The sequence below is a fragment of the Piliocolobus tephrosceles genome, chromosome 14 (assembly GCF_002776525.5).
Source record: "Piliocolobus tephrosceles isolate RC106 chromosome 14, ASM277652v3, whole genome shotgun sequence".
Lineage (NCBI taxonomy): Eukaryota > Metazoa > Chordata > Mammalia > Primates > Cercopithecidae > Piliocolobus > Piliocolobus tephrosceles.
Window position 1 is genome coordinate 8396074 of NC_045447.1, and position 27427 is coordinate 8423500.

The window sequence follows — 27427 nt, forward strand, 5'->3', positions numbered from 1 at the left end:
AAGCAGACTTTTTATTTTTAATTTATTCTGTTTGGGGTTCCTAGAGGATTTGTTACTTTCGTAAATATATGGAAACTCAGCATGGTGGCTTACGCCTGTAATCCCAGCATTTTGGGAGGCCAAGATGGGCAGATCACAAGGTCAAGAGATTGACACCGTCCTGACCAACATGGTGAAACCCCATGTCTACTAAAAATACAAAAATTAGCTGGGTGTGGTGGTGTGCACCTGTAGTCCCAGCTACTCGGGAGGCTGAGGCAGCAGAATTGTTTGAACCCAGGAGGTGGAGGTTGCAGTGAGCCGAGATGATGCCACTGCGGTCCAGCCTGGGTGACAGAGCAAGACTCCATCTCAAAAAAAAAAAAAATATATATATATATATATGGAAACGCTCCAACATTAACTCTTCCTATATTATGTTGTTATTAATATTGTTGGTTTTGGGATTCATATTAGATGTGTGTGAAATTTCTCATTCTGTTCCCCATGCCTCATAATTTCTTTTTCACAGATTTCATATCCTATATATTACATATGGTGTAACTTTGCCAGCTACTTCATGAAATCTCTTCAAATTATTCTATGTAACTCATCTATTGAATTTAAAAATTTCAATGACTATTTTTTATTTCTAGAAGTTCCATTTTATTCTTTTGAAGATATATCTGATCTATATTTATAGCATCTTACTATTTTCTTATGATTCCTGTTGCATCTTTTACTTCCGTAATCCTTCAAAATGTTGTTTTGTTGTCATTGTTGTTGTCGTTGTTTTGTTGTTGTTTCTGAGAGAGGGTCTTATTCTGTCACCTAAGCCCAGGCTGAAGTACAGTGTGACAATCATAGCTCACTATAGCCTCGAACTCCCGGGCTCAAGTGATCCTCCCACCTAAACCTCTGGAGGAGCTAGGACTACAGCTGTACACCACTATGCCCTGCTTGTTTTTAAATTTTTTGCAGAAATGGGGGTCTCACTATGTTACCTAGGCTGGTCTCGAACTCCTGGCCTCAAGTGATCCTCCCACGTCAGCCTCCTATAGTGCTGGGATTACAGGTGTGAGCCGCTGTGCCTGGCCTGTTGTTCTTATATTTTCTTTCACATTGTTCTTTTAGCTCAGGTTCTTATGGTAATCATTTTTCTTACAATCGCATCAGTTCTCATGGTGGTTTATTTCCTTGTGCATTTATATTATTATTACCTTTCTTGTGTGAGCCTAACTTTGACAGAGATTGTTTTTTCTCTGGGAATCTTATAAAAACAGGATTGTAGAAGTACCCCCCAGTGAGGTTTTATGGTGTTTCTGCCAGACAACCTGGAACTAATTTTTATGTTAATTTCTTGGCTTGGGGAATCTTGCACCATCTGTACCAGTACAGGCTGAAGCTTTTGTGTTTTAGAAGACACTGTTCCCCTACTCCACAGCTTAAAACCTACATAAGCTTCCTGGTCTTCTGTGGTCACGAGAAGTTTCTCTAGTTATTTCCCCATCTAAAAGAAAAGACAAAACTAACACTGAGGTTAATATAGGAAGGGCTTGTAGTTTTACATATTTACTTCATTGACAGTATATTCCTGAATAACGTGATAACATGTGCAAGATTTTTTTTTTTCTTTTTTTTTTTTTTGAGACAGAGGCTTGCTCTTGTTGCCTAGCCTGGAGTGCAGTGGCATAGTCTCGGCTCACTGCAGCCTCTGCCTCCTGGGTCCAAGCGATTCTCCTGCCTCAGCCCGAGTAGCTGGGATTACAGGTGCATGCATGCCACCGTGCCCAGCTGATTTTTGTATTTTTAGTAGAGACCGGGTTTCACCATATTGGTCAGGCTGGTCTCAAACTCCTGACCTCAGGTGATCCACCCGCCTTGGCCTCCCAAAGTGCTGGGATTATAGGTGTGAGCCACCGCGCCCAGCTACTTGGGAGACTGAGACAGGAGAGTCGCTTGAACCTGGAAGGTGGAGGTTGCAGTGAGCCGAGATCATGCCACTGCACTCCAGCCTGGGCGACAAGAGGGATACTCTGTCTCAAAAGTAATAATAATCAATTTCAAACCTACCACAATGAAAAACTCAAGTCTGTTGCCAATGACCATGCATTAGAAACCAGGAGGGAAAGGGGGGCCAAGTCTTGGAAACCATCATTTACATCTTAGCAGGATTTCCAAGCTCATGCTGAATTTCTACCAGCCTTCCTTGGAGGCTTGCCAACATCATGATGAGAAATATCAGCATTGGCCTCTTCTCCTTTAGCAGAAATTGTCACTCACCTTGAGTAAATAGATATTTCAAATAAGGCAACCAGAGCATATGGAAACAGAAAACCTTTTCTTAAAACTGTTTAGCAAGTGCATGGGCCATGTAGGATTGAGATGCTGGTCTCACTGGCTATCTTTCCGGGTTCTCTCATTCTATTTCAGTGGCCCTCCACCTACAATACTGGACCTAGAAAGTTGTAAGACTGTTTTCGAAAAAAAAGTCAGGAAATTGCTGGAATAGTTCGAGCATATTTCTTTGGTTAACTTATTTTGAAGTTTTTCTCTGTTTTGTATTCTAGCTGCCCTTACAATTTATCAAAGACAGACTCATTGTTTTGGCAAGCTCCTGGTCTGGAAGTCTCCAACAAAAACTCACAGCACTCTATCTGAATAGGGATTTTTAAACGCATTCTTAGTTCTTGAAATTGAAAATGTATTCTAGATACAACAGTTTGCTGGGAAATTTAAACAATGCCATTTATCATACAACAACTTTGCTCCGGACAAAGAGCTTTTTCATCTCTTCGTTATTGTCCCTTCTACTCCATTAGCTTTTCAGAGCTTTTTTTTTTTTTTTTTAAATTAATTAATTAATTAATTTTTTTTTTTGAGACAGAGTCTTACTCTGTTGCTCAGGCTGGAGTGCAGTGGCCGCAATCTCGGCTCAGTGCAACCTCTGCCTCCCAGGTTCAAGTGATTCTCCTGCCTCAGCCTCCTAGGAGCAGGGACTACAGGCATGCACCACCACACTCGGCTAATTTTTGTATTTTTTAGTAGAGATGGGGTTTCACCATATTGGCCAGGCTGGTCTCAAACTCCTGGCCTCAAGTGACATGCCCACCTCAGCCTCACAAAATGCTGGGATTACAGGCATGAGCCACCGCGGCCAGCCATTTTTTTTTTTTTTAATTTGGTTCACTTCTAGGTTATATAAAGCATATTTCTTTGGTTAACTTATTTTGAAGTTTTTCTCTGTTTTGTGTTTTAGCTGCCCTTATAAATTTGTCAAAGGCAAACTCTGATAAACTTAAAAAAATTTTTTTTTTTGAGATGGAGTCTCACTCTGTCACCAGGCTGGAGTGCAGTGGCATGATATCTCAGCTCACTGCAACCTCCACCTCCTGGGTTCAAGCGATTGTCATGCCTCAGCCTCCCAGGTAGCTGGGATTACAGGCATGTGCCACCACACCCAGCTAATTTTTGTATTTTTAGTAGAGACGGGGTTTCACCTTGTTGGCCAGGCTGGTCTTGAACTCCTAGCCTCATGATCCGCCCGCCTCAGCCTCCCAAAGTGCTGGGATTACAGGCATGAACCACAGAGCCCAGCCAACTTTAAAAATTCTTAAAAGTTATATATACATTTACTTCATCTTATTAAATATTATTACCTTACATTGTTAAAACAGGATATACATAGCTCATCAAGAGTGTGACATAATATTTACCCAATGATTTGTTTGTTTCAAATTATTTTGAATTAGTGGCTATTATAAACAGCACTGGTGGGTATCTTTTGTTATTGTATCATTAGGATAAATTTTCAGAAGCAGAATTTTGGGGTCAAAGACTAGAGTAAAATTCGTTTTATTCCTTTTTTTTCCCCCGCTTAAGACAGAGTCTTACTCTGTCCCCTAGGCTGGAGTGCAGTGGCATGATCTTGGCTCACTGCAGCCTCTGCCTCCCGGGTTCAAGCGATTCTCCTGCCTCAGCCTCCCAAGTAGCTGGGATTACAGGCACGTGCCACCATGCCTGGCTAATTTTTGTATTTTTAGTAGAGATGGGTTTCACCATGTTGGCCAGGCTGGTCTCGAACTCTTGACTTCAGGTGATCCACCCTGCTTCAGCTTTCCAAAGTGTTGGGATTACAGGCATGAGCCACCGCACCTGGCCATTAGTTTTATTTTTAACCATTGACAAATCCTCGAGAAATATGAAAGGATTTTCAGGGATTTCCAACAGGTTGCTATTTTTTCTGTTCTCAGAAATACCTAGAAATAGAAAATAATATCCAGTGGCCTCTGCCTCATTTGTGTGCTGTGAAAATATCAGTGCTTATTCTCATTTACCTGGCCATGTCTGAAAGTCACAATCCTCTAGTAGTTATCAGGAGCTGGAATGTGCAGAAACTTTTATTTCTGAAACCATACAATTCTATAAGTTTGAATTATCTACAGCAAACTTTTTTTTTTTTTTTTTTTTTTTTTTTTTAAGCAGGAGAAAAAAGAACAAAAGGTGGCCAGATAACCCAGGTTGTGAAAGTGGCAAGTTTAATTTTGTCCACAAAATGAGGTCCGTGGCTCAGGTAGTTTGAGGAGGGAATCGGGATCAGTGCTGTGCTGGATTCTTGCTGTGTCCATAGCCTCTGGGTGGCCACCAGGCCCATCTGCCAGTCAGGAGGAGCTGCTGCGGGTTGCTGCTCACTGAATAATGATTACAGACATCCTGTCTGTGGGCAAAATAGGACATTCTTAGAGGAAAGGGAATAAAATCTAGATTGAGCCCCCTTTTCCATCCAGCCTAACATATAATTGGTTTCTTTTTGTGATAATGATGACATTAAATACTACACATGCAGCTGCTCCAAAAACCATTGTTTGGGCTACCAGTGATACTGTAAAATATTCCACACGGCTCTCCCCAAACTTTTGGTGACAAAAGATGGGCATTTATAATTTGTTATATCCTTTAAACAAAGGAAAAGTGGCTTTCCAAAAGCTCTGGACACTGCTGCTTTAAGTATTAGGTGGCTGCAAAAGTAATTGTGGTTTTTACCCTTCCATTCAGATGACAAAAACTACAATCACTTTTGCACCAACCTATAAGTTTATCATTTAAGGAACAGCAATGTATAAAACCGAGAGATCTGGGGCCATGTTAAAAACTTAGTCTCATTATTCATTCGATCAATGTATAAATAGAACCAGTCTATATTTGCTCATCTGGTTGAAAGGTCAAAAGCCATAGGCAGCCTTGAAAAATGATGCAAGAGGGCCAGGTGCGGTGGCTCACGCCTGTAATCCCAGCACTTTGGGAGACCGAGGCGGGCAGATCACAAGGTCAGGAGATCGAGACCATCCTGGCTAACAAGATGAAACCCCATCTCTACTAAGAATACAAAAAACTAGCTGGGCATGGTGGTAGGCGCCTGTAGTCCCAGCTACTCGGGAGGCTGAGGCAGGAGAATCACTTGAACGTGGGAGGCAGAGGTTGCAGTGAACCGAGATCACGCCACTGCACTCCAGCCTGGGCGACAGAGTGAGACTCTGTCTCACTAGAAAGAAAAGAAAAGAAAAGAAAAAAGGTGATGCGAGAGTATAACTTGGTAAGATGCAAGGTTATACCTTGGTTATACCACGTGCCTCGTGTGAAATGAGCAAGTTTCTTAGTACACTTGTATTCTCTGCTTATGACAGTTGAGACACTGCCAAAAGTGTTCCTCTCCTTAATATTTTGAAATATTAAGGAAATAGTATTGAATTAAACAGGCCTGGCATAGTGCCTCATGCCTGTAATCCCAGCACTTGGGGAGGCTTAGGTGGGAGGGTCACCTGAGCCCAGGAGTTGGAGGCTGCAGTGAGCTGTGACGGTGCCACTGCACTCCAGTCTGGGTAACAGAGGGGGACCCTGTCTTAAAAATAAAAAATTGAGCTGAACAGGAAATAGCCACACATTTAGGCCATGCTAATAATCTAAATTTAGCTAACTGAATGGATGATGGTATTTTTGTCTTTAAACCCATTAGGATTTCAAAATATTGGGCTACAGTTCAGTTTCTAAAATATTGTTTTCTTTATTTGGAAACTGTGACTCTGACCTTTTAGGCAGTATGGTGTAGTTCCATAATGATGTTGAGAATGGACTATGTTAAGAATTACCAAGAAGTGGGCCAGATGTGGTGGGTCACATCTGTAATCCCAGCACTTTGGGAGGCTGAGGCAGGCGGATCACTTGAGGGCAGGAGTTCGAGAGCAGCCTGGACAACATGGTGAAACCCATCTCTACTAAAAATACAAAAATTAGCCGGGCATGGTGGCGGGTGCCTGTAATCCCAGCTACTCGGGAGGCTGACCCAGGAGAATCGCTTGAACCCGGGAGGCGGAGGTTGCAGTCAGCCGAGATTGCGCCACTGCACTCCAGCCTGGGTGACAGAGTGAGACTCTGTCTGGAAAAAAGAATTACCAAGAAGTGAAATCATATATAAGCCATACATCCTTAGGCCTATTTGGATTTATTTGAGGGAGATTCCCAAGGGTTTGTCAAAAAATTCTCAAGTTTAAATTCTGTCTTCCTGTTGGACAACAAAAGTGGTATAGATCTGATTCTAAGACGTCTGTGACCCAGCCTAGGCAGCGGGGGTTATTCTGGACTTTTTAGAATATTATCTTGAAATTCTGTGGCACTGACTCATTGGAAGTAAAACAAGCCAACTCTCTGTACATCTTTCTGCCCTGTAGTAATGTTGCTGTAAGATGCAATGTCTTTATTCTCAGAATGGGAAATTTAATTTAATTGAAAGAATAGCTTATGGTCTGGTTTAGAATGGAAATACTATCCCTTTGAGGTAATAGTTGCTATTTTTAGATTGACTTTTAAAAATGGATGAGAAGTCATGATGTTTATTTGCTCCACTTAGTCTTAGATATTAGGAGATAGTCTCCAAAATACCGTTAACAGTTATCCCAAATAAGTGCTCGAAAATACTTTACAAGATATTTTAAAGGTATTTTTCTTATAATGAGTAATTGATTCAACACCAGTTTTAGAGAAAGGCTCTTAAATTCCATTGTCAAATAAACAATTTACTAAACAGAAATAGATTTTCCATAGTGAAATCTGGTTAGAACAATGGTGCATTCCTAGGCCAGTTTCAGAAGTGGATATTAATTCAAAACAGCTGGATGCAGGGACTGAGAAAAAGACAGCCCTGTGTTTTTGCTGCGGCTTTGGAGAATCTGATGTATCACAGTATTTTGCTGTTTTTGAAGGTTTCCCTATCCTTGTAGCCAGTGAGAGTGAGCAAGACTGTAGAAATAGATAGTCCTTTGTAATCATATGTCCAAGCTTTTGCATGGAAGAAAAACTCCCGGAGAGACAGTCCTCCTTTAACATAAAAGTCAGACCCTCTAAAATATACTTCTTTGATTTATTTTCTTCTACACAGCTTACTTTCTAGGCTGGACTGTAGACATGTCGGTCCTTATTCGGCGTCTTCCACAGTTCATGTCTAGGGCCCTTGTTATGTTTTCAGGATTACTGCATAGAAACAGGGCAAAGGGCATCATGAATCTATTAGGAGGTAATATGCTTACAGAAGGAATTATGCAGCTAAAGCGAAAATATGATTAGGGATTCTGTGAGCTACAGGAAGAGGATCACAGCCACCTCCAACCAAATGGTGCCGGGTGGGGTACCTCTGGCACCAGCTTTCATGGGTAAAATATTCTACTTGGGTGAAATACTCTAAAATATTGGTGTGAGTGGATTTATTGTCAGGAAGCTTTTATCTGCTCTTGTGGGATTGTGTGTGTGTGTGTGTATGTATGTGTGTGCACGTAAATACATGCACACATATATATAATGATGACATTCTGATGTGATGCCTATTTGAGAACTTAAGTTATTTTAAAAACTCACTTAGATAGGATCTCCAAAATAAGTGAGGAAATTACCTCTTGACCTCTTGCTGTTCTTTACAGAAGAGATGAAGAAATCCCCACTGGATTTTTGTGAGACTTTCCGAGGAAGACTTGTGAATAAAATAGAGACTCTTTTAGAAATTTGAGGTCTAATGGGAATTTTTTTTAAACATTCATAACGAAAAGATACATGATGAAACTGTCAGCGGCTGAAGTTAATAGGGTATTTGTGCTGGACGGGCTCGGGGAACAGATGGAATGCATGTAGGTGGGAAAGCTATTATTTAAACAGAGGAGGGCTACTGTGTATTGGAAGTGGGTGGATTTTTGAGGGTAGCTGGGTACTTAACATTTTGGGGCTAGACTAATATATTTACTAGTGGACACAGGAAGAAGCAGACGCCAAGGCATATGGTCAGGAAGGGAGTTAACAGGCCACCAACAAAGAGGAAGAATGTGGCAGCTGAAATCAACTGAGGGTAGATGAAAAGAGGATAAAATGGCACCGAGAGCTCCAAAGGCCGTAAGAAACTCAAAAAACCTCAATAATAAGGAAATGCATTTGGAAATACTGATATTGTTACCTTCATTTGGGAAGTGTTCACGTGTGAATAGGGAAGAAAATAAAGGAAGCAATTGTGAATTACCTTAGGCTTTCACCAGATGAGTATGAGTAAAATGTGTGAAGTGAAATTCAGGTTAAGCTTTCAAGTCACATAGGCAGGAAACCAATAAAGAAGATTGACGTGAAAAAAAGCCGATACTAAATGTTCCCAGCAAACAGAAAGTGGAACAACTGCTTCAGCGTTCCTCTTTGGGTTGACATTTGAATGTTTCTATGTGTTTCTTTTCTTCCTTTCTTCCTTTCTTTCTCTCTTTTTCTTTCTCTCTGTTTCATTCTCTTTTTTTTAAGAGGGAGTCTCACTTGTCGCCCAGGCTAGAGTGCAGTGGTGTGATCTCAGCTCACTGCAACCTCTCAGGTTCAAGCGATTCTCCTGCCTCAGCCTCCTGAGTAGCTGGGACTACAGGTGCATGCCACCACACCCAGCTAATTGTTGTATTTTTAGTAGAGACGGGGTTTCATCATGTTGGCCAGGATGGTCTCAATCTCTTGACCTCATCATCCGCCCGCCTCAGCCTCCCAAAGTGCTGGGATTACAGGCGGGAGCCACCACGCCCGGCCTCTTTCATTCTTTCTTCCCTTTCTTTCTCGCTTTTCTTCCTTTCTGTCTGTCTGTCTTTTCCTTGTCTTTCTGATTTTCTTTCTTTCACGATTAAGTCTTAATTTTCTTGTTTTTGTTTGTTTGGTGTTTTGTTTTTGAAACAGAGTCTTGCTCTGTTACCCAGGCTGGAGTGCAGTTGCGCAGTCATAGCTCACTGCAAACTCAACCTCCTGAGGTCAAGCAATCCTCCCACCTCAGCCTTCTAAGTAGCTGAGACCACAGGCACACATCACCACACCTGACTAATTTATTTTTTATTATTATTTTTTGACACAGGGTCTCGCTCTGTTGCCCAGGCTGGAGTGCAGTGGTAGTGATCATAGCTCACTGCAGCCTCAGCCTCCCAGGCTCAAGCAATCCTCCTGCCTCAGCCTCCTGAGTAGCTGGGACTACAGGCACATACCACCATGCCCAGCTGATTTTTGTATTTTTTTGTGGAGAGAGGGGACTCACCATGTTGCCCAAGCTGGTCTCGATTTCCTGGGCTCAAGCAATCTGCCTACCCGAGCCTCCTGTAGAGCTGGGATTACAGGTGTGATCTACCACACCCAGCCAGGTCTTAATTTTCTATAACATTGGTTCAGTAAAACAAAACAAAAACAAGCAAACAGTTGCCCTGGTTATGCTGCAAAACAGCCCATTTCCTGTTGTGTTTTTGGCTCAATGCAGTGAGTTTGCCAGGTCACTTAAAGACCAAAAACCCTATCTTCATCTGGACCTCAAATTTTGTTAGAGATCCACGAGATTGTATTTATCAAAATAGTACCACAGTGTTATATGAATCTAAGGTGGTATTAACAACATAACCTCTTGTACTTCTGGATGACTTTAGAGTTTATAGACATTCCTGTTTGAACTTTCAAATCGATTCTGCAACTAATCAACAATTGTTGCCCCTTTTTTAGGTATGTGATTAATCAGAATATGAATTAGAGAAAAATAAAATTGCAAATTATTGATTTTTTAGGAGAAAAGCAATGCAGTAAAACCTAAAATAGCACCCCTCAAAAAACATAAAAAGCATAAAGAAGGTGCCATATTTATTGCCTCTTTAGCATATATACTAAATATAAACATGGTAGAGAGCTTTAGAAAGGTCTCCTGGCCGGGCGCCATGGCTCACGACTGTAGTCCCAGCACTTTGGGAGGCCAAGGCGGGCGGATCACGAAGTCAGGAGATCGAGACCATCCTGGCGAACACGGTGAAACCCCGTCTCTACTAAAAATACAAAAAAATTAGCCGGGCGAGGTGGCAGGCGCCTGTAGTCCCAGCTACTCGGGAGGCTGAGGCAGGAGAATGGTGTGAACCCAGGAGGCGGAGCTTGCAGTGAGCTGAGATCGCGCCACTGCACTCCAGCCTAGGTGACAGAGTGAGACTCCGTCTCAAAAAAAAAAAAAAAAGGTCTCCTTAGGTCAGTGGTTCATATGCCTTTTTAGTTCATGGACCCCGTTGAGAATTGGGTTTAAAAATTTGTAGATTTACCAGCTGGTGCCATGGTTCATGCCTATAATCCCAGCACTTTGGGAGGCTGAGGCAGGTGGATTGCTTGAGTCGAGGAGTTCAAGACCAGCCTGGACAATGTGGTAAGACCTCATCTCTACAAAAAAATAAAAAATTAACCTAGCATGGTGGTGCACGCCTGTAGTCCCAGCTACTTGAGAGGCTGAGGTAAGAGGATCACTTGAACCCAGAAGACTGAGACTGCAGTGAGCCAGGATTGTGCCACTGCACTCTGCACTGAGACAGAGGGAGACCCTGTCTCAAAAAAAGAAAAAAAAATTGTGAATTTCTCATTGCCTCCCCCAAAAAATATATATACATGTGTATATGAGCAGAGGTTCCCACAAGGGTCCTCCAGGTAATGTGAATTGCCCAGGTGCAGACAGTATAGAATGGTGTGTCAAACTAGAAGGCACACACCATGTTAAGACAATAGGGAATGGTGGATTTTTATACAAACTAGGATGCACATTGCTTACCTGAAGTAAATTCAATTCAGAACATTAAAAAATAGCACCTGCTAGGCTGGGCGCGATGGCTCAAGCCTGTAATCCCAGCACTTTGGGAGGCCGAGATGGGCGGATCACGAGGTCAAGAGATCAAGACGAGACCATCCTGGCTAACACGGTGAAACCCCGTCTCTACTAAAAAAAAAAAAATACAAAAAACTAGCCGGGCGAGGTGGCGGGCGCCTGTAGTCCCAGCTACTCGGGAGGCTGAGGCAGGAGAATGGCGTAAACCCGGGAGGTGGAGCTTGCAGTGAGCTGAGATCCGGCCACTGCGCTCCAGCCTGGGCCGCGACAGAGCGAGACTCCGTCTCAAAAAAAAAGAAAAAAAAAATAGCGCCTGCTGAATACATTCGAGGTAAGTCTGGCCCTTAGGCATCCCAGTGTGCAGTTCTAGGCGTTTATTGATTACACCCAGGCTTTTATTTATGATGTATAAACGTGGGAGTATTCTTGTTTTTGCCCTAAGGCCCGACAGCAAGCTCAAATACGTCACCAAATGGCAGAGGACAGCAAAGCAGATTACTCATCCATTCTCCAGAAATTCAACCATGAGCAGCATGAATATTACCATACTCACATCCCCAACATCTTCCAGGTAAATCTTGAGCATCTCTCAGGTTTCATGTTTTATGCTTTGCTTTCCTTAGAAACATGATACTTCTGAATCATGATTGCTGGGTTTGTATTCTGAGTCTTTATATGTAATTCCAAATTTCCACTAATTTTTTTTTTTTTTTTTTTTTTTTGAGACAGAGGCTTGCTTTGTCACCCAGGCTGGAATGCAATGGAGCAGTCTTGGCTCACTGCAACCTCTGCCTCCTAGATTCAAGTGACTCTCCTGCCTCAGCCTCCTGAGTAGCTGGGACTACAGGCAAGCACCACCGCACCCAGCTAATTTTTGTGTTTTTAGTGGAGACGGGGTTTCGCCATGTTGGCCAGGCTGGTCTCAAAGTCCTGACCTCAGGTGATCTGCCTACTTTGGCCTCTCAAAGTGCTGGGATTACAGACCTGAGCCACTGCGCCCAGCCCTTTTTTTTTTTTTTTGAGACAGTCTCACTCTGTTGCCCAGGCTGGAGTGCAGTGCACAATCACGACCCACTGCAGCTTTGAACTCCTGGGCTCAAGGGATCAAGGGATCCTTCAACTTCAGCCTCCTAAGTAGATGGAACTATAGGCATGCACCACCGTGCCCTGCTAATTTTTAAATTTTTGTAGAGATAGGGTCTTGCTGTGTTGCCCAGGATGGCCTCAAATTCCTGGACTCAAGCAATTCTCCAGCCTTGGCCTCCCAAAGTGCTAGGATTATAGGCATGATAAATCATTTTTTAAGGCATCTAGATCAAGCTCAATGACTAGCAATATGAATGAAATATAATGATCTCAAGATTAATCAGTAAACTTTGCAAACTTCCATAGTTTGCACCTGCAGCCAATTATTTGTCAGTCTTTTGTCTTTTTTCTTCTTTTGAGACGGGGTCTCGCTCTGTCGCCCAGGCTGGAATGCAGTGGCACAGTCTCAGCTCACTGCAACATTCGCCTCCCGGGTTCCAGCAATTCTCCTGCCTCAGCCTCCAGAGTAGCTGGGATTACAGGCACCCGCCACCATACCCAGCTACTTTTTTTGTATTTTTAGTAGATACAGGGTTTCACTATGTTGGCCAGGCTGGTTGCGAACTCCTGACCTCAGGTGATCTGCCCGCCTTGGCCTCCCAAAGTGCTGGGGTTACAGGCATGAGCCACCACGCCTATTTGTCAGTCTTAAACTATGATTCTCTCATTAATACTCTCTTTGCTAAAGGGATGATTATGGTCATAAAAATGCCAACTTAACTATAGAAGTCAAAGCAGCATTCACAGAGTTGTAGGATTTGAACAAACAACAGTTCTTTCTTTTGGATTGTTTTCTTTCGCTCATGTTAGGTTGTCAGAAATGGTATGAGAAAAAGACATATGTTCTCCCATTTTACAGATCTTTTGCAACTTTGAGTCCAATTGTAGAAAAAAATAATAAATATTTGCTTCTTGGTGTCTACACACACAGCAAACCATTCCTTCTAAATTGTAGTTGGAAGGTACACCAATCTGTATTGGGTTGAGACAGTTAACTAAATACTGTGCTTTTGGTAAAAGGTAAAGTGGTAGATTAAAGATGGAGAAAATGTTCGAGGTAGATTACAAATAGTGTTAATAATAAAACTATTGGCCAGGTGCGGTGGCTCAAGCCTGTAATCCCAGCGCTTTGGAGGCCTAGGTGGGTTGATCATCTGAGGTAAGGAGTTGGAGACCAGCCTGGCCAACATGTCAAAACCCCGTCTCTACTAAAAATACAAACAATTAGCCAGGTGTGGTGGTGGGGGCCTGTAATCCCAGCTCCTCGGGAGGCTGAGGCAGGAGAATGGCATGAACACAGGAGGCAGAGGTTGCAGTAAGCCAAGATCGTGCCATTGCACTCCAGCCTGGGCGACGAGCAAAACTCCGTCTCAAAAAAACAAAAAGAAAAACAAACAAACAAAAAAACTATTGAGTTTGGCATTCTTACTAAAATTAGAATGGAATTGTGCAAAGCATATATTTGGGCAGCCTAACATGTCTAACAATTTATAAAGTAAGTGTACAGCTGGGTAATATGGAGGCTCCGTATACTTATGGCTGCTCTAACTCTAACCCATTTTTTCCTTAGAGAACTTGTTAGAGGTAACAATGCTGCCGAAAAACAGCTTCATTCAATAATAATGGACCAAACTTATTTTATACAAAATCTAATGTTGCAGAAAATCCAAGAGATGGAGGAAAGGAGGATTGTGAGAATTGGAGAGTCCATGAAGACCTATGCAGAGGTTGATCGGCAGGTGATCCCAATCATTGGGAAGTGCCTGGATGGAATAGTAAAAGCAGCCGAATCAATTGATCAGAAAAATGTAAGTATTGCCATTTGGGCTTGATTGATAATTATTTGCAGATCCATTATTTCTCCCCGCCCCCTTTCCATATGACCTCACGTCATCATCTCATGGTGGGTAGTTGCTTTCAGTGGTTACACGGGCTCTGTATCTTGGATTTAGCTGTATAATTCCTTTTTTGGAAAACACATTTAAGTGGTAAATTGTCCAAGACAAGACAGAATTGAATTGAAGTATTTCCTGGGAAAAGGTAAAGGCTTTGTTTTCTCTAAGACAGGGTTTCTTTCTCTTTGTCTTTTTTTTTTTCTTTTTGAGATGGAGTCTTGCTCTGTTGCCCAGGCTGGAGTGCAGTGGCGTGATCTCAGCTTACTGCAACCTCCACCTCCTGGGTTCAAGCAATTCTTCTGCCTCAGCCTCCTGAGTAGCTGGGACTACAGGTGTGTGCCACCACGCCTGGCCAGTTTTTTGTATTTTTAGTAGAGACAGGGTTTCACCATACTGGCCAGGCTGGTATCGAACTCCTGACCTCAGGTGATCCGCCCGCCTCAGCCTCCCAAAGTGTTGGGATTACAGGTGTGAACCACTGCACCCAGCCAAAACAGGGTTTCTTCAGGCACTTTTGACATTATCTTATGCCAGATCATTTTTCTTGCTGGAGGCATTTCAGGATGTTTGGCAGCATCTCTGGCCTCTACCCAGCAGAGGCCAGTAGCACTCCCCGAGTTGTGACAATCAAAATGTCTCCACACATTGCCACATGTCTCCTGGGAGGGCAAAATCTGCTCTGGTTGAGAATACTGCTTTAGGGCAGTGTTATCCATCTGAATTCCTAGAGACCTATTTCTCTCAATAAAAATATCAACTAGAACACCAGCAGAGGCTTTTACTGTTAATTTGAAGACACAAATATTTAACATAAAAGTTATGCTGCTGGCCGGGCACAGTGGCTCACATTGTGACTCCCAGCACTTTGGGAGGCTGAGGTGGGTGGATCATTTGATGCCAGGAGTTTAAGACCATCCTGGCCAACATGGCAAAACCCCATCTCTACTAAAAATACAAAAATTAGCTGGGCATGGTGGTACATCCCTGTAGTCCCAGCTGCTTGGGAGGCTGAGGCACGAGAATTGTTGGAATTCCGGAGGCAGGGGTTGCAGTGAGCCAAGATCACGTTACTTCACTCCAGCCTGAGTGACAGAGTGAGACTGTGTCTCAAAAACAAACAAACAAACAAATCAGAAAACAATAGTTCTAAATTCTAAAAGCTCAAATGAAAAGCTCAAATGATGGCTTCTGAGAAGAATGAAAAAAGCTGGCCAGCTGTGGTGACTCACGCCTGTAATCCCAGCACTTTGGGAAGCCGAGGCAGGCGGATCACCTGAGGTCAAGAATTTGAGACCAACCTGGCCAACATGGCGAAACCCCATCTCTACTAAAAATACAAAAATTAGCTGAGCGTGGTGGTGCACACCTGTAATCCCAGCTACTCGGGAGGCTGAGGCAGGAGAATCGCTTAAACCTGGGAGACGGAGGCTGCGGTAAGGCGAGATGATGCCACTGCACTCCAGCCTGGGTGACAGAGTGAGACTCTGTCTCAAAAAAAACAAACAAAAAAAAGCTACTAGGAAAAAAGTTATCAATCAATACAATTTTGTTAGTTATCATCTGTATGAGGTCATCATAATTCATTGTTTTAAAAGTGTTCGCATGCTTCTGAATGTATTTATATGCTTGTGGGTATAATTTCAGGATTCACAGCTGGTAATAGAAGCTTATAAATCAGGGTTTGAGCCTCCTGGAGACATTGAATTTGAGGATTACACTCAGCCAATGAAGCGCACTGTGTCAGATAACAGCCTTTCAAATTCCAGAGGAGAAGGCAAACCGGACCTCAAATTTGGTGGCAAATCCAAAGGAAAGTTATGGCCGTTCATCAAAAAAAATAAGGTACTGATGGTTGGCGTGAAACAGGTTTTCTAAGGTGTGGAGATTTTGACTTGATCTTTTAGTCTTAGAAAAGCTAAGACCTTAAACCTGTAGTTTCAGAATGCAAAAGAAAAAGCTAGTGTGCTACTTTATGTTGAGACAGTATTTCTTTTTGGTGGTGCTATCTTTGCCATGGCCCTGTGTCTTATTTCAGATGCATTATCCTTGTACCGTGACACCCACACTAACAGAGTACTGACCTCTCCACCATTTCGCCTCATGCCTTTCCCTCCTTCCTCTCCTAGACTGCTGGTTACCTTGGCTGGGAGAGAGGATGTAGTGCGAAATTCCTGTAACACTTTATCCACACATCTACTGGAAATTGTTACCATGTCAATAACTTGGTTTTGAATTCATGTTAACATGTGTATCCATGAACATTTTCATTTTCTTCATAGTGTGATACGTAGGTGCATGACAGCATTAACCTGGGGACGTAGAATATGATCAAGGCAACATTACTGCTTTAACTTCAGAATGACTTACTATTTATTAATTTGAACAGACTGCTGTTTCCACAACCTTAGCCTTGAAGGTCTTTCATTTTCTCCCATCAAGCTATGTTAGTTTAGGTGATGTAGAAATATTTACCATCTGGCTTAAGCTGGTTTAGAATAACTAACTAGAGCTATAGTTTGCATGGGAAAGTCTGCACGAGCTTCTTGTCAGGTATTTCTTGCTCTTCTGTCGCATTACTTACTAAACCTCCCAACTCTCATCATATTCTTCATTTAACCACCTCCTACATGTTTTCTTTTGGACCATGGCCTAAAATTTAATTGTTTGTGTTTTACTTGCGTTGGATTTCAAATATTATTTGATGCTTATTTTTGTTTTGTGTCTTCTTGTTTCTGATTTTTACTCTGTCACGGCTCCATCTCTTACATGTAGCTTATGTCCCTTTTAACATCCCCCCATCAGCCTCCCCCTCCCCCTCCTGCCTCTGCCTCACCCTCTGCTGTTCCCAACGGCCCCCAGTCTCCCAAGCAGCAAAAGGAACCCCTCTCCCACCGCTTCAACGAGTTCATGACCTCCAAACCCAAAATCCACTGCTTCAGGAGCCTAAAGCGTGGGGTAAGTTCTGCTCCGGAATCCTGTCTCTCTGGCGTGCTTTTGTGGCATGTTTGGTTCTGCATAACTAATTTTGTTTGTGAATGAATCCATTGTGTTTTCCCATAACATATAAAAAGTTTAAAAAAAAAAAAAAACCATTATAGCTAGAAAGAAAAGCCAGAAAGATGAGGAGAGAAAGAAGGAAGCAGGATGGTTGGAAGAAAGGAGAAAACCAGGCAGCCCAGAGTTCTTTCTGTTTCTTTCTCTTTTTTTTTAATTATTATTTATTTATTTATTTTTGAGACAGAATCTCGCTCTGTCACCAGACTGGAGTGCAGTGGCATGGTCTCGGCTCACTGCAACCTCCACCTCCCAGGTTTAAGCGATTCTCCTGCCTCAGCCTCCCGATTAGCTGGGATTACAGGCATACGCCACCATGCCCAGCTAATTTTTGTATTTTTAGTAGAGACAGCATTTCACCATGTTGGCCAGGATGGTCACGATCTCTTGACCTTGTGATCCGCCCGCCTCGGCCTTCCAAAGTGCTGGGATTACAGGTGTGAGCCACTGCGCTCGGCCTTTTTTCTGTTTGTTTCTGGTACATTTTGGAAGGACTTTACCCCTCTTCCTCTTTAAAGCATCCAAGTCATGAATTTTTTTACTTTAATTTTACCAAAAACAGAAACTTAGATTTCATTTCTGAAACTAGCGACCTGAGGCTGGGCGTGATGGCTCACACCTGTAATCCTAGCACTTTGGGAGGCTAAAGCAGGAGGATTGCTTGACCTCAGGAGTTCAAAACCAGCTTGGACAACATGGTGAGACCCCCATCTCTTAAAAATATATATATAAAATAAATAGGACAAGCACAGTGTCTCATGCCTATAATCCTGGCACTTTGGGAGGCCGAGGCAGGAAGATCACTTGAGCTCAGGAGTTCAAGACCAGCCGGGACAACATAGTCAGACCCCATCTCTAAAAAAAAAAAAAGTAAATAAATAATAAAAACATAAAACTAGCAACCTTGGATTGGAAGTGACTGTGTCAGTCAGAAAATATTGCCTTAATAATTACTGAAGCAGTGTGACCGTAATGAAGATACTTGCCTGAGCTATGCCTCAGGGTTGAAAGGTGGAGAGCCATAAGTCACAGTGGTTTCATTTGCTATTTTAGTGAGATTATAAGATGTTGATAAAATATCTGTCGATTGGAAGAGGCCTGATGCAGGATTTCTCTTTAAAGGATGAAACAATAAAAGCAGCTGACACTTACTGAGCGCTTATTGCATGCAAAGCTCTGTTCTGTGTGCTAATTTACTCTTTTCCAGCCTCCCTATGAAGCCCAGGTAGTACTCATATTTCCTTATTTTACTGCTAAGGAAATTGAGGTATAAAAAGTTGAAGATGGGAAGATACAGAGTCGGATTTGGATCCAGGGAGTCTGATTAGAGTCTGAGATTCTGTGACATCCACATTCAGGGAGAAACTACTATGTTGACTCGTAAGTGGATGTCATTAAGATTGAAGTTCGCTGTCCTCATTAAGATTGATGTGCTTACATCCCAGAGATCATGGGATTGATGCAGCCATCCAATGTAGACACCAGTTTCGTTTATAGAGAAAGATTGGCATAAAGCAATGTGTAGATTCCCAAATAATTCTCAATGGCCAGTCTAGTCTAAGCCTTCCCCGAATATCTTTTTTTTTTTTTTTTTTTTTTTTGAGACAGAGTCTTGCTCTGCCGCCCAGGCTGGAGTGCAGTGGCCAGATCTCAGCTCACTGCAAGCTCCGCCTCCTGGGTTCACGCCATTCTCCTGTCTCAGCCTCCCGAGTAGCTGGGACTACAGGCGCCCGCCTCGTCGCCTGGCTAGTTTTTTGTATTTTCTATTAGAGACGGGGTTTCACCGTATTAGCCAGGATGGTCTCGATCTCCTGACCTCGTGATCCGCCCGTCTCGGCCTCCCAAAGTGCTGGGATTACAGGCTTGAGCCACCGCGCCCGGCCCCAAATATCTTTTACAATGAATATAAGAGTAAACAGATCTTTAGACCGGGCCCAGTGGCCCACTCCTGTAATCCCAGCAGCGTTAACATATCCAGTAAGGTTTGCTCCTTTTTTTTTGAAATCCTGCCCTGTGGGAGTTGCAATATAGTTGTAGTGGAATGCTTTATTGTACAAACATAAGTTTTACTTTTCCATTCTGGACTCTCCAGTCAACTGACAGTTGGGTTACTTCTTTCCAAATAGTACCTGGTAGTGCCCCAAAGCCACAGGTGGATACCAGCCTTTCTTGAGTATCAGCTGACACATTGGCATGGGAAAAGATTCTAAACCACAGCTAATCAACTAGAGAAGAGATGTCCTTCTTAGACTTGGAATTAACAGCTGGTTACCAGTAAAAGAATAACAGTAGTCATTGTTAACCTGATAATCATATTTCCACAAAAACTACACTGTGTAAAAAAGAGGCCTCGTTTAGTAGCTCATGCCTGTAATCCCAGCACTTTGGGAGGCCAAGGCAGGCGGATCACCTGAGGTCAGGAGTTCAAGACCAACCTGACCAACATGGTGAAGCCCCGTCTCTACTAAAAATACAAAAATTAGCCGGACATGTTAACGTCCAGCTAATTACAGGCGGGCGCCTGTAATCCCAGCTACTCGGGAGACTGAGGCAGGAGACTCGGTTGAACCTGGGAAGCGGAGGTTGCAGTGAGCCGAGATGGCGCCATTGCACTCCAACCTGGGCAACAGAGCAAGACTCCGTCTCAAGAAAAAAACAAAAATAATAGCCAGGTGTGGTGGCATGTGCCTGTAGTCCTAGCTACTTGGGAAGCTGAGATGGGAGAATTGCTGGAACCCAGGAGGCAAAGGTTGCAGTAAACCAACATATACCACTGCACTCTAGCCCGGTCAACAGAGTGAGACCCTTTCTCCAAAAATAAATAAATAAATAAAATAAGATAATATAAATACATAATTGATAACAAAGTTATTATCAATACTTTTTAAAAATAGGGGACGAAACAGTATTTCCTTATATGCAGAGTTCCTTTAATATGAGATTCTCGGATTTATAGTTGGTAGAATTATCTTGCTTTAGTGCTATCTGTCATATCAGGTTAAGAACTAGAAATGTAATTTCCTAAAGATGTGAAAAAAGCCGTTGGTGGAAGGCAAAGTACAGCTTCAAAAGTGGATGATGGATTGAGCTGAGCTGTATAATTAGGACTTGAGGAATCTGCAGCTTCTTGGCTCAACAATGCTGGCGTTTAGAACTCCACTCGTTGTTAATCCAAGAATTTCCAAGACAAGGGTGTTTTTGCTAGACTGAAAGTTTCATATGAACTGTCAGTTAAACCATCTCTGCCGCTTTACCAAGCACTCATGTGTTATATTTATATATTATCTCTGTATTTTTTTGGACTCTCATGAATATTCATGATTGTTTACCATTTGTTTATGTGTCTATTCCAGTTTTCTCTTAACATTACGCAGTCTGTTGGCCGAAAATGGTTTGTGAATCTGTGGTTCATGGTATTCTCTAAATATTTAGAAAAAGACCAAAGAATTCAGTAATCAATAAATGTAAGAAAAGGATGGTTAGAAGAAGATAGGCTGGGCGCCGTGGCTCACACCTGTAATCCCAGCACCTTGGGAGGCCGAGGTGGGTGGATCACGAGGTCAGGAATTTGAGACCAGCCTGACCAACATGGTGAAACCCCATCTCTACTAAAAATACAAAACTGGGCATGGTGATGCACACCTGTAATCCCAGCTACTTGGAAGGCTGAGGCAGGAGAATCACTTGAACCCAAGAGGCGGAGGTTACAGTGAGCCAAGATCGGGCCACTGCACTCCAGCCTGGGTAACAGAGTGAGACTCCGTCTAAAAATAAAAAAAATAATAAAAATAAAATTAAAAAAAAGATTTAACACTTAAAACAGTGAAATGGGCATGGGAAACTGGTTCCTTTGATGATTTAAAGGAAAATCTCTGTTTTACCATAATCAGCAATATGAATTGTATTTCTTACTCTTCAAACCTGTACTCAGCAAATCTTTGCTAAAAAAATTTCCCAAGTGATGAGTTTATTTTCCTGGGGTTAAACCATATACATATACCCACTAGAAGCAATCGTAAAGAAATAGAGAAAAAGGGCCCGGCGCGGTGGCTCAAGCCTGTAATCCCAGCACTTTGGGAGGCCAACGCGGGCAGATCACGAGGTCAGGAGATTGACACCATCCTGGCTAACACGTGAAACCCCATCTCTACTAAAAAATACAAAAAACTAGCCGGGCGAGATGGTGGGCGCCTGTAGTCCCAGCTACATGGGAGGCTGAGGCAGGAGAATGGCGTAAACCCGGGAGGCGGAGCTTGCAGTGAGCTGAGATCCGGCCACTGCACTCCAGCCTGGGCAACAGAGCGAGACCCCGTCTCAAAAAAAAAAAAAAGAAATAGAGAAAAAGTTTTGCTTCCCTCACTTTTGGTCAATCTGTTCTTAGGGTCAGAATTAATGTTCCTTCCTCTAGGACATAGCAATGCAAAAAAAGAGGAAGCACAAGCTCAAAAAACAAATCTAAAGTTTGGAGAAATAGATTTCATTTTTAAACAGTCTCAACAAGGAACTTGCATGGGACATCCATGGCAGGACTGACAGGTTCCATGACCAAAATGGTACAGCCCTTCCTACCTTCTCATTTATTCTGCTTTGTAACTTAACACTATTATGCCAATGATAATTTAACTAGAAAAAGTTCCTGAGAGAATAACAAATCTGTGATTTTATTATGTCTTTTAATTGATCATGTTTTGCAGCTTTCAGATTCAGATGTCAATAATTTGTTTCTATTATCAGAGTATATAAATCCCATGCAAACATATCTCAGCATAACTGATTTTGTTTCCAAATAATTAAACAGGATAAAATGTTATTTGTTATAAGCTGTTGACATTTGTAAGGGAATTTTGTTTCACTGAATATTTTTAAAGATGCCGCCAGAGCATTGACCATTATTTCATTTTTACGTAAGTTGAAGAAAAATGAAACTAGAGAGTATGTTCTCAGTTTGCAATCTACAAAGGGGAATTTTATTGCTTAAATTAAGATTTCATTTTCTGGCCTGTGCAAGAGACTTCTATGTCTAAAATATGGACATACGTTTTTCATATTTTAGAGTTCATTGTATGGAAAAACACCATCAAAGTTGACCAAAAGATTTTGAAAATCCTTACCAGTTGTTTGTCATATGTGAAAGTCTTATGGTTACTTTAATTTTATTTATTTTATCTTGTTCTCTTGCTGGTTATTGGCAGACTCAGACTCAGTCTTTCTGTTTTCACAAAGAACTGGTGAAGAGGACGATAGGGAAACCCACGTATGCCTTTGAGGCTAGGGACTATGTTGTAAGTTCACCTGTGATGGCCAGGTCATACAGTCATGGCACAGCCACTAACCCCATTCACAGCACTAAGACTGGGGACCCAGAGGCACTCTGTTATGCTTCCACACTACAAAATGAAATTCTTAATTGAGAGAACTGGACACCAGGAAAAAAAAAGAAAAAAGCCTAATCGTGTAAATTCAACCACAGGCAACTTTATCTGAAAAAGCTTGCATGAATAAAGGAAGCAAACTTTCTAATAACAGTGGTGAGCTGAGCTTGTTTTTTTGTTTTTCTCTTTTCATTCTAGTTCTGGTAAAAATCTTTAAAGGGACTGTGACTGCCGTCTGAGATATCACTGAGTATGATTTTACCGCAGAATTTCACGCATAAACACACAGCTGCAGTGCGTGGTCACGGGAGAGTGGCGCTCTCACAGACGGCAGTGTAGCTCAGTCACCCATATCCATGTTTGTAACACATGGATCCATAAGGGAGTTATACCCTAAAGCTCGGAGAACAAACAAACAAATCAAGGAAGCGTGAGCAATTTCCTAGCACAGTAAAATGATTTTGCTTCTCTCTATATATCTATATATTGATTTTCACTGTCCCCTTTCTTTGTACTTGAGGTTAGTCCTGTGACTGTCCAATAACACATGGGCCCGCCCGGGCTGCGTTCCCCATGTGTTATTGACGCTTGTGGCTCCCACGGCTCTTTAACTGTCGCCTGAAACTGACAGCTTTTTAATTCTTCAGGTATCTAGCAATGCACTTAATGAAATCTTCAAAATTATTATTTTAGCCAGTGATCTCGCTTTCTAATTTTAAGAGAAATTCTAATTGGCTGGCTTACAACTTAAGACTGAAAACCAGTATAGAATGATTAAAAAGAAATTCCATGTACTGTGGTGGCACTTCTCGTATTAATAGATCATCCGTCACAAATAAAATGGAATTTGTCTGAGAATTTGGTATTTCCTATTCAATGGAGATCTATGTTCACTCCTAACGACTCATTTTTACTATGAAGTGTTATAATCTTCCTCTATACAATATTTTGAGGTGAGAACTCTGTGGAATGCTTAAGAAAGAATATGTAACTTTGCGTAATGAAAGTAGCCGAGTAGAGAACAATTAGTGTATCTAGTTGAAATGTTAGTTCTTTGAATTAGCAATGTTTAGACAATAATGTGTGAGAAAATATCTGTATATGGTAGTGTGCCTTGTAGGAAAGATATTTGGAGTTTTCTGCTGTGCACCATAAGTCTTGTCTGTGCGTACGATGAATTCTAGTTGTGATGAGTAGATTTATGCTCAAGTTCACAGGTGGGCTGGAATCTCTGTAGACTGCCTATGTCAGACAGTCAGGAATGTGACTATATGTACCATTTTCCCCCTGCAAAAGTTTATCTTTCTGTTTCTTTCCTGTAAAATCTCATGTTTCTATATAGGGACAATTTATTAAAAGGTTATTTTTTATTTACAAAGAAGCGTCAACTTTGAATCAATCTTAAATTAAGAATTAGTTTTTTAGGCCACGTGTGGTGGCTCACACCTGTAATCCCAGCACTTTGGAAGGCTGGAGTGGGTGGATCATTTGAGCCCAAGAGTTTGAGATCAACCTGGACAACATGGTGAAACCGCCATCTCTACCAAAAAATACAAAACGTAGCCAGACGTGGTGGCACGTACCTGTAGTGCCACCTCCTGTATGTACCAGGAGACTGAGGTGCGAGGAGCACTTGAGCCCTAGAGGTTGAGGCTTCAGTGAGCTGAGACTGTGCCACTGTACAACCTGCCCTGTCTCCAAAAACAAAACCAAAATTCAGCAAACTGATAAGTAAATAAATACTTTAAAAAGAGCAGTCATGGCCGGGCACAGTGGCTCACCCCTGTAATCCCAGCACTTTGGGAGGTGGGCGGATCACGAGTTCAGGAGTTCGAGACCAGCCTGACCAACAAGGCGAAACCCTGTCTCTACTAAAAATTCAAAAAATTAGCTGGGCTTGGTGGCAGTCACCTGTAATCCCAGCTATTCAGGAGGCTGAAGCAGGAAAATTGCTTGAACCTGGAAGGCAGAGGTGGCAGTGAGCCAAGATCGCGCCACTGCACTCCAGCCTGGATGACAGTGTGAGACTCTGTCTCAAAAAAGATAAAAAAATAAAAGAGCAGTCACAGTGGATAATTCTCCAAATACCTAACCCGTATGGACAGGGCTCAGAGTTTCACAGAAAGCCTCAGCAGACACCCTCCACGGAGTGAGGGGTGACACACACTTCTTGGTGGGGAGAGAACGTTGTCCTCTAGCCTGGCTGCAAGAGTCTTTCCGAGTCCTGCTGATAGTTTCTTAGAGCAACTACTAGTCAGCCCTTTGTTACCAAGTTACCCATTTCAGACTTTGCCTTCATGTCAATGTTTATATTTTTTAGAGTTCCTTAATATTAAAATATTACTTTCCTGTCATGGAAGTCATTGGTGTTCAGACTTGTTTTAGTCTGTGTGAAACTTTCCATGGGAAATTTGGAGAACAAAAGGTTGTGTGATTATATTTTTTCTTTTTCTTTTTTTTTTTTTGAGATAGAGTTTCACTCTTGTTGCCCAGGCTGGAGTGCAATGATGCGATCGCGGCTCACCATAACCTCCGCCTCCTGGGTTCAAGCGATTCTCCTGCCTCAGCCTCCCAAGTAGCTTGGATTACAGGTGTGCACCACCACACCCGGCTAATTTTGTATTTTTAGTAGAGATGGGGTTTCTTCACGTTGGTCAGGCTGGTCTCGAACTCCCGACCTCAGGTGATCCATCCCCCTCGACCTCCCAAAGTGCTGGGATTACAGGCGTGAGCACCGGCCCTTTATTGTTAATTTGATAGTCATTATGTGTCACCAACTACAAGCTTCCTTTAGTTTACATCTAGGCTGAGGTGGCCAATACAGGCCTGTAACAGAAACCGTCCTTTTCTCTCTGATCTTTGCTCTGGCAATGTGGAGCCTAAGAAAAACTTCATTAGGGAGCAGCCCTTCTTGTGAACTTTTGCACAGATCTGCTACAAGTCATTTTTATAAATCAGCGGGTAGACGTGTGTTATTTTAATATAGCAGAACTGACCAAGTTCCTCCTCTTCTGATGTGTTGTTTTGTTTTTTTTTCTCTCTCTCTTTCTCTCTCTCTTTCTCTCTATTTTTCCCATACCTCTCCAATTTTTACATGAAGCTTTCTCTCAAGCTGGTAAGCACAAATGTTCCATGCATGTCCTGAGTCTAATCAGGTTTTCTGGCGTGTCTTTTATGAATGCTATGCCATGCACAACATGTCTTCAAAGTTAACTTGGTTTGTGTTTCTCTTACGTGTGCTTTTGTTGGTGTTTCCTTATTAGACTTCTTGGATACAAAGGTCCAGAATCTAATAGAGGTGATCTTAATCTTTTCAAGTTGCTAAGAAAATTAACACTTAACTCACGATTTGATGTTATTACTGGGGCCTTAAGAAGAGGACAAATGTTAATAAAGTGTCTATACAAATATGAACGTAAAGGCCGGGCGCAGTAGCTTACGCCTGTAATCCTAGCACTGTGGGAGGCCAAGGCGGGTGGATTGCCTGAGCTCAGGAGTTCAAGATCAGCCTGGGCAGCACAGTGAAACCCCGTCTCTACATAGAAAAAATCAGCCGGGCGTGGCAGCGTGTGCCTGTAGTCCCAGCTACTCGGGAGGCCAGGGCAGAGAACTGCTTGAACCTGGGAGGTGAAGGGTGCAGTGAGCCGAGATTGCAACACTGGACTCTAGCCTGGGTGACAGAGCAAGACTCCTTCTCCAAATATATATATATATGAACGTAAATATTAAATCTTGGGGGGTATCTGTTGGATCATTTTGATATAAAAGTAAATTTAATAGTTGAAAAATGTTCCTATTTGAGAACCATAGAAGTAGATGAAAAAATCCGAGAGCCTGAAGGAGCCGTGCAGGAATGATCCCAGCTGGCAGCTGCTACCCAGGTTTGAGGCCACCTGTGGGAATGGAAAACTGTGGAATCTTTACGGCGTGACGTAGATATGTTGGTGCCTTGTGCATAGCTGATTCAAGAGGTCACAAGATGATTTCATGGACAGTGAAAAGAGCCTCCTAAGCCTTTTTAGAATTATTCACTCAGTGTTTTGTGTTGTTTCTACTTAATCGTATATGCCTAGTCAACAGTCAAACTAATCATTAAATTTATTAAAAGTAACTAACATAACCTATAACTATACTTTAAATATGTATAATAGTTTCATAGTCTTCTCAAATTCCACAGCTAAGAATATCCTAAAATAATGGACAGTGATCAACTGTTGACAATTCAACTCAGAATAAGATCAGCACTGTAAGCACACTATTGATAACCTAGGATAGTATTTTATGATGATTTATATACAGAGAGAGACGTATGTATGTATATACATAATTTTTTCCACACGACTCAGTATTTGATAATGGATCCGACCCTAAAAAAAAGAATATTTTATTAAATTAAACATTTCTTAGGCTGTGAAATAAAATCCTGAGAAGAGTCTTTGAGTAAGGCCTCTACATGAAGGAAAGAGATCTAGATACTTAAATGAACTACAAGTTTATCCGCAGTATGAACTTGGGAAAAACTGGATCTATTGACTAGGAGGCCTTCTCAGCTGCCAGGGTTTCCTTATTTCCCATGGTTTTTCTGGGTGCTAGCAGCAAAAGGTAATATTTTTAGGCAGTCTTTCTGTTTGAAACACGAAGTATTTTACCAACTTGGTATTGAATTGTTGCTTTACACCATTACTTTGAAGGCAGCAAAGAAGTGAAGTGCTGGCTGGGCATGGTGGTTCATGCCTGGAATCCCAGTGCTTTGGAAGGCTGAGGCAGGAGGATTGCCTGAGCCCAGGAGTTCAAGGTTGCAGTGAGCTATCATTGCGCCACTGCACTCCAGCCTGGGTGACGGAGTGAGACCATGTCTCAAAAAAAAAAAAAAAAGA

The 27427-nt window shown here is 42.2% G+C and overlaps 1 protein-coding gene across 4 annotated transcripts in view; it reads left to right on the forward strand.

Moving 5' to 3' along the window:
* Positions 1 to 27427, forward strand: part of FNBP1 (formin binding protein 1) — a 162995-nt gene that overhangs the window by 110180 nt on the left and 25388 nt on the right. For all 4 annotated transcript variants that reach the window (XM_023216952.2, XM_023216953.2, XM_023216950.1 and 1 more), the window contains exons 7-9: positions 11586 to 11714; positions 13891 to 14037; positions 15769 to 15966. In XM_023216952.2, the coding sequence (XP_023072720.1) occupies positions 11586 to 11714; positions 13891 to 14037; positions 15769 to 15966 (474 nt within the window). The remainder of the gene's footprint in view (positions 1 to 11585; positions 11715 to 13890; positions 14038 to 15768; positions 15967 to 27427) is intronic.